This window comes from Mercenaria mercenaria, chromosome 7 (genome assembly GCF_021730395.1).
Source record: "Mercenaria mercenaria strain notata chromosome 7, MADL_Memer_1, whole genome shotgun sequence".
NCBI classification, from domain to species: domain Eukaryota; kingdom Metazoa; phylum Mollusca; class Bivalvia; order Venerida; family Veneridae; genus Mercenaria; species Mercenaria mercenaria.
In genome coordinates this window covers 34,781,874-34,793,823 of record NC_069367.1, presented here as the reverse complement: position 1 = coordinate 34,793,823, position 11,950 = coordinate 34,781,874, and the positions used below count along the sequence as shown (strand labels likewise).

The window sequence follows — 11,950 nt, the reverse complement described above, 5'->3', positions numbered from 1 at the left end:
TAGTGAGAACTTAAGAACATAGAAGTAATTTTTAAAGCTGTCAAAGCTTGTTTTAACTCTTACCATGCTGGATATGATTGATTCTGCATTAGCGACCAGTGCAGATCATGATCAGCCTGCACATCTGTGCGGTCTGATCATGAGCTGCACTGTTTGCCATTCAGTCAGTATCTTTTTGGTAAGCACCTCTTTTAACAGTCAATGGTACTGTCCAAATTGAAAGACGGACAAGTTCATTACAGAAATTTAGCAGGGTAAGGGTTATGCTTTGAAAAGGCGTAACTGATACAACTAAACAAATTTCTTCATTACAAAGTACATTTTACATATCTTGTTTTCATGAAATAACTTACCCTGAAATCTTGTTCCACATTTTTTCTGTGTTCTATTTCTCTCAACCATTTTCTTTCTAACAAGTTATACCTGAAAATATAGCAAACAAGAACTGGGTGACCTTACAAGCTGCACAGCTAGTATACCAAAAAAAAATACTAACTGCTTGAAGTTGTAAAGGGAAAGCAAAGCATTTAAGTTATCCTGGGACGATTCATACATCAAAGTAGACCAAATGAATCATATAGGTCAGTCCTAGTGCTTGAGCCATTGCTGTCTGAATGAGCTGTGTCTGACTGCACTTTGAGAGCTATTCAAAACTCCACTGGTGAAGGGTGCCACTGGCTGAGTCTGGCTTACTGTTGAAAATGAATTCATAAAATTTTGTCAAAAACACACATTACTGAATATGGTAGAAATGGCACTAAATCTGTTTAATACTATAATTTGTTTATAAATGTTAATCACAGAATTCAACTGGACAGCTTATCCACTAGACAAGTTTACAGGTACTTAGTCTAGCTGTTCGCGGTGTAAATCTATATTTTAATGTTACTGCAACATCTTTTCAGCATTGTAGTTATTTTTATCAATACAAATACAATTCTTTATGCATTTACATAGGTCTAAATTATTCTCTTTAAACAATGTTTTAGTAAATATAGCCATATTGAACAGCCCAGTACAAAACATGGAATCATTGCATCATCATTGTATTACAATTTGTTTGATTTCTGGTTAAATTTAATTTAAAATTATGAATACAGCATTATATCTGTTGATCAAAAGCATATGTTCTTTATACAAATGGTACAAGTTTGTAAAACTGGATTTTCCATAAAATATATCACATCTGACACATTTTCTTATATAGCTTGTCAAATAGAACAGGAACAAGAAAGTTCAGGAGCTGCCTAGCATACATATCCAAAGTCAGCTATATAGGATTTTTGCCTTAAAACGTACTTTTTACATCACACTGTTTGAATAAATTCCCATACTTTCTGTTATGTAACCAGGATGACATCTTAATCACATAGAAAGTGTAAAAAAACATTATTGAAAAGTTACCTTTCATTGCATCGATCAATATCTTGTTGGTGTAACTTTGCCACCCTGGCGGCCTCCTGTCTGGCAAGTTCCTCACACTCTCGTCGGGTCTTCTCTATTGTGTTTCGTTCTCGTATCAAATACTTTTCCTGTAAAGTAAATACATTTATTATGACAATGTTAGAGCTAGGATGATTACTCAAGTATCCTGGTGTCAAGTTGGATAGTGTCTCATCTTTAGATATTGTTTTCACAACCTTAACATGATAAGCTCGGTAAGATATCTGATATGTGTTATGTAACATTAAAAAGTTCTTACAATTATATGTTTTAAGAAAAAATATTACAATGCAATAATTTAATTAATGAACTTTTTCAATTATGTTAAATTGTTGTAAATGTTTTTCTTACATAGCTTTAAGCAAATATACTAAACAAAAGATCTATCAGAGAAAGGAAATCAAAAGACCAGGAGCCTGATCTGCTGGTGGATATTTTAATCAACACCATTCTTTTGATATATTATTTACAAAGATAAGTCATGCTCATAGCCTCATTTGCATATTTCAAATTCAGTATATTTATGCATACAGACACTCTGAATATTATACCAAAAGTATCAGAACCATAGACCGGCTAAAAATACTGCTAGAGATGTTTCTTATATAAGAGGGTCATGATGACCCTGGATCGCTCACCTGAGTAATATGAGCTACATGTTTCAAATGTCAAACTGATGATTTTTAGAATTTTTTTGGAAGATTTTCCGATGTACAATCAAGTAACCCCTGGGGCAGGGCCAATTTTACCCTGGGGGTCATGATTTGAACAAAGTTTTAGAAGTCTACTAGGCAATGTTACATATCAAATACCTAAGATCTAGGCCTTCTGGTTTATTTTTAGCAAATTTATGAAGATTTCCCTATGTACAATCAAGTAACCCCTGGGGCAGGGCCAATTTTACCCTGGGGGTCATGATTTGAACAAAGTTTTAGAAGTCTACTAGGCAATGTTACATATCAAATACCTAAGATCTAGGCCTTCTGGTTTATTTTTAGCAAATTTATGAAGATTTCCCTATGTACAATCAAGTAACCCCTGGGGCTGGGTTAATCTGACCCTGTGGGGGGGGGGGGGGGAGGGGGGTCAAGATTTGAACAAATTTTGTAGAGGTCCACTGGGCAATGCTACATGTCAAATATCTAAGCTCTAGGCCTTCTGGTTTATTTTTAGAAAATTTTGAAGATTTTTCTATGTACAATTAAACTGGTAAAGACAAATGAAATTTCAGTTAAACATACAAAATTATAAGAAATTAGAATAGTATTAATGATTCCAGAATCTGAATTAGCAGTTCAACAAATAATATATATCAAATATCAAGTTAACCTTTGCTATACGTAGTGCCTCTGCTACAGCCTGTTCCTTCTCATACGCAAACTCCAATTTAAGTTTGTGCGTCAGTTTTTCGCAGGCCAGTGCTACTGCCTCCTCTTTACGTTTCTCACATTCCTGCCATTGTTGATTTAGGGCTTCTTCTTTTTCTTGCAGAAACCTTTTGGTGTTTTCTCTGTCGCGTTCCTCCTCTGCTCTGTTGCGTTGCTCTTCTACACGTCTTTGGATCTTTTCATAATACTGAAAGTTGCGCCATAGCAATTAGATAGACAGGCATCAAAATTGTCATTCTACATGTAGTTTACCTGAACTTTCCATACTTGGCCCTAACTTTAACTTAATAAAATTGGACCAGACATTTAACATGACAGTGTTAAAGTTTAAACTTTGAGATTGTCTGACCAGAGCCCATATTCCTCAGCTTTGAAGTCAGAAAGATTTTTAAAACTCAGTTTTGTTATTCTTTCCATATTTTTTCTGAAATAAATTGAAACTTTCAAGCAAATATTCATCAATGAAACTACAGTATTTGAAACTTATCTGCAGGCTAGACCAGGTGTTAATTCATAATCTAGCGCTACTAATGGTTCTTCAAAAAGAAAAAAAAAACTCAATATTTATATCAAATTTTTAACCAGTCCATGGCAACAACCTCTACACAAAACACATAACTATAGTTTCACTGAGTTGTTCTGCTCTAGAAACTAGTAGAGAAGTTTCACTGTATATTTGAATCTACAGTTATCAAAAGTCATTTCATTCACAATGCATATATACCTCTTTTTGATTACGCAAAGCTGTATTTTTTTCATGATCTTTATCTTCACGCAGGCGTTTCAGGGCTGCTCTGAGTTCTCTAGTGGCCCTTTCTTCTGATTCGTCAACAGCTGTCTGTAGTTCCCTTTCATGTTCTTCCTGAAAATCTCCAGCCTTCGTTGATACCATGTGAGCTCCTAACTCTGAAATAACAATGGATTATGTGCATTAAATGTGTGCTAAAGACTTTCTATACCTCGCTCTTAAAGTCCACTAATTTTACTTCCTGTTTAAACATTTAAAGTATGATTAAACCTGTGAATGAAGACCACCTATAAATAAAGACAACTTTTAGGTACATAGGAGTATGGTCGTTTAATGACAGGTTTGACAGAAGCTGTTCCCACTCTTCAGATTTTGTACATTTTTAACCTTTCTTAAAAATTTCACTGCAGCCTCCTTTAAAAATGACTCAGGTTTCATGAAAGTGACATTACTGTATTTTTACCATTACAGACATTTATTTTACTGAGATTATAAAAAGTAAAATACATGTACAATCATTCTCATCCATAAGACCTGGTTTGTCAAAATCAAAATACGAACTTAAGGGAACCAAGTTTAATCTCTGGTATATGAGAATGATGTACAGTATACAAAACTTAGTATACTCTGCTAACCTTTCAGTTTGCTCTGTAAAATACCAACAAATTATGTAACTATAATTATAATTCATACTTCCTGTATGTGCAGTAAAATGTAACATTTTATAAACTGATTGCTGTGGTTATTTTCATCAATCAGAGGTTTGCTATATTCCAGGGAACCATGCTAGACCTCTAGTAAAAATGTGAGAATATTTGTTATATAAAGCATTAAATGCCTGTGGCAAAAATAGAAATGGTCATTTACAAATCGGCTACACAATTATATACTGTAGTATTCTTTCCACTGAAAAAAGTGACTATCGGTTCTTAACCCTTACACTGAGCACTGAATTTCTATAATGAACTTGTCCATCTTTCAATTTGGACAGTACCATTAACTGTTAAAAGGGGTGATTACCAAAAATATACTGACTGAACAGCGAACAGTGCAGATCATGATCAGACTGCATGGATGTGCAGGCTGATCATGATCAGCACTCGTCTTAAAGGCAGAATCAATCGTGTCCATCATGATAAGGGTTAAAGTGTCAAAGTTTAAATAAGTTTATACTGAATGAAGGCATTTAAATAGAAGGCAAAAGTTGTAGACAATCTGAATAAGAAAACTTTGATAGCTAGCTGTAACTATATTGTTTATATTTGAAACCTTTGCATAGTCATTAAAACTTACTTTTATCCTGTTTGTCTGATCTATTCTTGTTCATTTGTGAATATTTGCATGACTTTTTGTCACTCATGTTTGTCACATGACATTTGAAAGTAACAACTTTATTTGACATCATCATGAGGTAAAATTGTTATTGCATGTTGTTATATGCTTATCTATTCATTAGCCATAGACAACTGTTAATCATACATATATAAATAATTTCATGTTTACAACAACTACAAATACTAGCTGTTCATATTTATCAAATTTGGGTCTACTAATATACCTTCAAACATATCTGTAGTGAAATGTATAGAGAAAACATCTACAATATAAAATTTACATTTTTCCAATAAATGATTTCAAGATTCATCACTGCTCTGAAGTTAATACCCTGTGCATCTACTTTAATTAAACTTTATAAAAAGGTTTTAAAAGAGAACAAATTGATTCATCTTAATTTCTATGCTAATATCAGTTAACATTTTAATTGAAATCTTGATTAATGGAAAGTCACTTATATTACACAATAAAATATAAAATGGTCTTACTCAATGCGCATATTTCAAAAGCTCAAGAAACATAATTATTTTTTAATTATTTTTTTCATAAAGTGCCTAAAGTCTATATCTGCATGTGTAAGTTAATATCATTGAGTTTTGTGAGATATTTTATCAATGAAAACTTTTAAAATAGCCCTTTAATGTTATATTTGAAGTAATATTTAATATATTAAATCATGTTCCAGAACAGTATTACATGTTTCTTTAAATTTTTTTAATTATTACACTCATTATTTGTGTAATAAATCAATCCATTATTACTGTTATTCATTCATCATCATCATCCTCATCTTGAGTGATCAGTTCACTTAAGGAGAGTTAATATCTGACTATTTATAAATCAGAAAAGCTAAATTCAATTAACTTATATAATTATTTTTGTATTGTTTTGCAGCAACATTTTTACTGTCATAAGAATTTAAATAACAACCAATTTAAATATTTTAAATACATTTCAATTAATTCAAAATTCATTAAATGTTTTATTCCACTGATTTTATATTCCAAACATGGTTTAAATATCACTCTGTGACCAAGCTAATTTTTTTTTATCATGTCCAATGCACAATTTGATGAATATATAATTCTGAATAAATTAAATGGTCAGTAATTGTCAGTGATATCCAATTTGAATAAACTTAAATGTATTTGTTCATGATAAAAATTCTAAACACATTCAATAGGAAGGTAAACATAAAAACGCTAAATCACACTCTTTTACAGAAAATAATTTCACCTTTGTTTGAATAAGCCGACTCCTTTTGAGAATATTCTTCTAATCGCCATGAATAAATTAGATTATAAAAGTAAATTTTGTTCAAATAAGGAATTAGATATGACACAGGTGGGACTCAATGTTATCAGCATATTTTTGATAACATTCTTTACCCGGTGAGAATGAGTTATCTCACTTCTACTGTCAGCTTACCCACGATATTTGAATGGGCTATCCGTTGCGTTGATAGGGTCGTTTTATTCAGCATTCGTTCCAGGGTCTCGTACGGGTTACGAGCCCTTTTGCTCATTGCACTATAGGACATATTCGTTGTTAGTAAAGCAGTATTTGTATTAAAAAAGATCCATTTCCGAAGGCAGGAAATTAACCGGAAGTTTACATGTTGCTTAGTTTTGGCGGGTTTGTTTGTTTTACCAACTGGATATTTAAACGAAATATTTTCTCACTGCTACATAGCATATGGCACACTATATATAGTAATATCGTAATAGTGAATGTTTCTAAAAAAAATGAAATACATATTATTTGGGATAAACTTTCACATATGATTCAATACAGCATTAATTAATTTTCAATCACTTGGACATTCTAGATCTATATAAAATGAACAGTCTTCTGAGAGCTGTCACACATAGGAAGGCCCATTTAAAAAATAATTGCTAATTTGATGATCATAAATTACACAAAAACCATAAAATAGGTAGGGATCATGTAGATCTATCTGTTAAAAGACAGGTTGAATTTTAAACACTAGATCTATGGAATATCTTCCAACCAGTCTGCAAGCCTATTAGGCCTATTTTAACACATAGGTTACATTTAGGAAGACCGAGTACCGTTTAGTCAGGTTGGGATATGCACACATATAATGTTATAAAATTTGTTAACATTTCTATTAACAGAAAAAGACTCATTGCAAATGCTTCCAAAATGTCAAGTCACAAATGGAAAACGAAAACTTACCGTTAACATTTATTTTATTAGGCGTAAAAAAAATGTTTGTTTCCGGTATCCCGACTCCTACCCTAAATTTTTGGCCCGACCCTAAATGTTTTTATGGCCTTGGAGAATATTGTTTTCAACTTTATAACAAAAAAGTTGCAAAACTGCACTTTTTATGCTTTAAACATGGCCAGTGATGTTAGAAATCAACTTACTGATGCTCTAAAGGCATAACCCCCTTATTTGTATTCAAAAAATCACAATATCAGTAGATCTATTGCATCAGATCAAATTCAAAGTTGCGGTTCTTTTAACACAGTAAATATTTTTCAGTGATACTGTAACCTTGTTTGACGCAAATCGAAACCTGTGATTGTAGGTCTGAAGTGTCGTGTCTCCGACGTCTCGCAATGATGTTTAGTGCAATAAATTAACTTGACAGGTATGCAACTTAAGTTTTATCTACTTCTTTTTCATTCATACTTAAAACATGACTATACAACGTGATTACATTTTGACTTGTGACCTATTTCAAGATTGATATCACAAAAACTGATTATCATACCTTTAAACTGAAAAACTGAACTTATCAGTCTTTTATCTTTGAGCTATAGTTATGTTGATGTGAAAATCATCTTATGGACGGATTTCTATCTTATATGAACGGAGGAAAAGACGACGTTCTAAAAGGCATAAAATGCATCAATAAAAAGATAAAATATTTAGCTACCCAAAGGCACATCGACAGCCGGGCGACCTAATAAAGTGAACTTGATTTTTAAATTGAATGATATTATGTACTCCATCACAGGACACGTTATATCAGTACCTCTTCTCATTCATTACATTATCGTGCGAGGTAATTTGTTGGGTATGAAGTCTGTTCTGCACCATACATGAAATGTTCGAGAAAAAGAAACAATGAAAAGCTGAAGAAGACCAAACAACAAAGCCTTTTCCTATTTGCTTCATCTGGGTGGTGGGGGCCTCCGTGGCCGAGTGGTTAAAGGTCGCTGACATCAAATCACTTGCCCCTCACCGATGTGGGTTCGAGCCTCACTCGGGGTATTGAATTCTTCATGTGAGAAAGCCATCCAGCTGGCTTACGAAAGGTCGGTGGTTCCACCCAGATGCCCGCTCGTGATGAATTAATGCACGGAGGGACTCCTGGAGTCTTCCTCCACCATCAAAGCTGGAAAGTCGTCATATGACCTATAATTGTGTCTGTGCGACGTTAATTAAAAAAAAAAAAAAAAAAAAAAAAAAAACAATATCGGGATATTACTGTTAATTAACCATAATTGATGCTACGACTCTTGTTATATGATATGGAACATGAATTTTAACCACATGTTTTTAAAATGAGGAGCACATTCAAATCCGCCAAACTAATGGTCCCCGCTACGAGAAACTGAAACTTACTTTTGGAATATTTAGAGTATTTCACCAACTCTTTAAGCACGTGCAACTTGTGCCTCCCAAACAGCCGGAGCGGGTGGTCATATTCGTGAATTCTGTCAATATTTTCTTTCACCTTTCTACTAGCCATTTCAGCAGTATAAATCACTTATATGTATAACGTAAACAGAATCACGAGAAGTTATTTAATTAGAATCACAAACAGTTTAATTTTAGTTATCACTTATCTACTTCCACCAGATAGGTTGTTGCTGCTCACATATATACATTTACCGACGATTTATTGACAAAATTATAAATCATCAAAAATAATCCATGTACACAAGTAAACAAAATGTTCTTTTTGAGTCAAAATTTCATCAGTATGTATTTCATCAGTCTACAAGGTGTCCATTTCATAACGATTGCCCTGTTGACTTTTCCAAATAAACAAAGCACGTGTTTTCTTAATGCAAAAAGCGCATTTGAATTATAACTTTATAATACTATAAACTTCAAATCCTATAAAATTTTGATTTTCTGTGTCAAATAAACTTTTACAATAGGTTCATACCCAAAGGAGATTATTAAAATCGAACCTGATTTATTATAAGCGACCTTATCTTAAGACGACGGGGATTTAAGATTTTTTCATTAATAATTTTATGAGATAGTGGCTTAAATCTAAGTAAATCTCTTGTTTGTGTTTTAGGTGTATTATTTTTTATATCTTTTTAATACTTTTATTATGTTCTATAGCTTAATACCTTGTCCCCAGCGGTGAATTTATTTGTTCTAAAAGCACGCTGGTCAGTTATTTACGGCAGAACATTAGTGGCAGGTGCGTTTTATTTATTAACTCGAAATTTCGAGAATTGGCACTAATGCTCTTCCGTAGTTTTACGATGTTTTTCTGAAATGTTTCGTCCTTCACCTCTTATTCATGTGGAGAAGTTGTCCGTTACTAAGGTACTAGTATGGAATCCAGGAACAGTAGTTAGGTTAACTGCCTGCCGTTACACAACTGTAATACTGTTGATAAAACGTCCCTTAACCGAAAACAAACAAACAAGCAAACAAATTCCCTTGACGTGCTGTGCAAGTCGAAGTCAAAGTCAATGTCAAAGTTAAAGACCTTTTATTTCACTCATTTCGTAAATACTTGAATCAATGAGGTGATTATTTAACAATATATTTGAGGATCAGATATAATTTGATTTTAACAATATAAGAAGAGTTCTCACACAAACGTCTTTCATATCTAAATATTATATGCCATATAATACATAAATGATTTACCCATTCGGGCATCTGAGAGTCACAAAATATATAACTATAGAGATGAAATATATCTTAACTGGGAAAATATGATTTTAAAAACTTGCACAGTTTTGAAACATCTTTTTTTTCTGTTATCAGTGTTTGTAAGTCGTTCCAGTTTAAATACATGTGGACTTCTAAAGAAATATGGTTTGATAAAACTCCTGTTGCATTATTTTCTTCCGAAAAAACAGGCGGAAGAATACTAGCGGTATTCACGGAAAATGAACAAGCACTAACATGCAAATTAAGAAAACTTCACCATATGACGTCGAGGACGAATGACTGTAGAATATTTCTTTTTAGAAGATTATCTCGAACAATATATGCAACGCTCGAAGGATCAAACTTATGTCATCTACTGAAACATATTGCTAACCTGGGGAGGATCCTAGATATTGTTCTGACAATGTCTGTTCCAAATCACATGTATGTAGGTTCGGATGCTTGTCAGTTTTATACACATGACCGTGACATAGATATTATAAAAACAAGCATCCGAACCAGTTTTATTTGATGACTATTTCACTTCGTTAAAAGTCGATAATTTGTTGTCGGAAATATTTTATAAGTTAATACCTATTTGGATTTATGATTAATTATTATAACCTCTTCCGAAAGGCTTAAGTCAATATTTTTCTGTTCAGACAATGATTTTCAAATGGTAGGTTATACCCTAAGTAAATACTTATTAACATGTAACAATATACAAATCAAAGAAAGACAGGGTTAAAATTGCAATCAAATTTATCTTTTATTTGCTATGATATCAAATTTTCGTTTAAAGTAAATATTTTATTAATTGTCAATTAAGAGAAATAAGATTTTAGTACATGTATTTACATTTCAGTTTTATTTAACCTTGACATTTACATGTTTTTTACAGTATTAATGTAAGTCACAACTCTGTTATATAGTGTTAACTGTATAACCTCTTTCACAGTCTTACTTCTATACCCAACTTTCCTCTGTGACAGTATTTCAGCATTGCATAATTGTAAAAAGAAAAGGTTTGAGGCCGTTTACCAAGTGAAAAGATATTCTGATTAAAAAAAAAGCAAACAGCAAAATCTAATTTTCTTATAAATGGCCGTTTTGGTCGCAATAAGTGGTCATCAGATGGGAAATTACTTGAATTTGTCATAAACACAAAATATTATTTCGGTACTTAATGCATTAAAAGCGTACAGTACCACAGCCACACGTGGCGTGGAACACTGGCCCCCACCCCCAAGCCCCCGACATGAGACGGTGAGGGCTGATTAAAAAAAAACCTCTGTTGTATGATTAGTGTCTGCATCGGGATTTACAAAGGTTATACAGGTGCGTAGAAGTTGGGGGAGGGGGTGGGGGGTGGGGGACGACGTCAAGTGTTCCACACCACAAGTGCCTCTTTGGGCTTACAATGTTTAGCGCATATAATACATATTTCAACGTTTTCAGTTTGATAAATACTGTATTTGAGGTCTGTTTTATTCATGTAACGCTATGCTACAGTACATCTTATATAAGGCTGAGGCAAGAGCAATACATCTATATGACATTGGATCTCTTGGATCAGCGGTTGAAGATTTAGCAACTGGATTTTTAATCGATTTACTCCTTATGACTGGAACAATACCCTTATTATAACATATACTGAACAAAACATGTAAAAACATGACTGAAGCATCATTTTAATAACTTCTGCTGGTAGTTCATCCACACCACCAGCTTTACCCGACTTTGTATCCTCAATAGCCTTCTTAACCTCCATAACACTTATACAATTATCGAAAAAAGAAATAAGTTCACTGATAAGAGTGGTATTGATTTCTACAGTTGAGGTGTTAGTATATCCAGCGCTAAACAGAGAGCTATATACACCATCAATATCGTTCTGGGTTTGTAAACCTTGTTTAATCTATCAATGGCATAACAATTAATTTTTCAAAAAGTACTTGTATCTGACATAAATAAGTTCGGAATTTTCGAAAGATCAGTTTTGTAAAAAAAAACAAAAACAAAAAAACAACAACAACAAACAATACATCATCTGTCGCTATAGGTTCATGTATCACATTAACAACATCATTGTTCCAGGACAAAACTTAGTAGTCGGGCATTGACATAGGTGCAATACTAGACAAATAACCTGCTT

General features: G+C 33.0%; 1 protein-coding gene across 2 annotated transcripts in view; it reads right to left on the bottom strand.

Annotated features, from left to right (window-relative positions):
• LOC123555502 (uncharacterized) overlaps positions 1-6,540 on the bottom strand; it is a 62,953-nt gene extending 56,413 nt beyond the window's left edge. For both annotated transcript variants that reach the window (XR_008371685.1, XM_045346109.2), the window contains exons 1-5: positions 6,343-6,540; positions 3,556-3,737; positions 2,773-3,018; positions 1,405-1,532; positions 354-423 (exon numbers count right to left, since the gene is read on the bottom strand). Coding sequence is in view for 1 of the 2 variants with exons in the window: in XM_045346109.2 (XP_045202044.2) it covers positions 354-423; positions 1,405-1,532; positions 2,773-3,018; positions 3,556-3,737; positions 6,343-6,454 (738 nt within the window). In the remaining variant the exon portion in view is untranslated. The remainder of the gene's footprint in view (positions 1-353; positions 424-1,404; positions 1,533-2,772; positions 3,019-3,555; positions 3,738-6,342) is intronic.
• Positions 6,541-11,950: the final 5,410 nt, after the last annotated feature.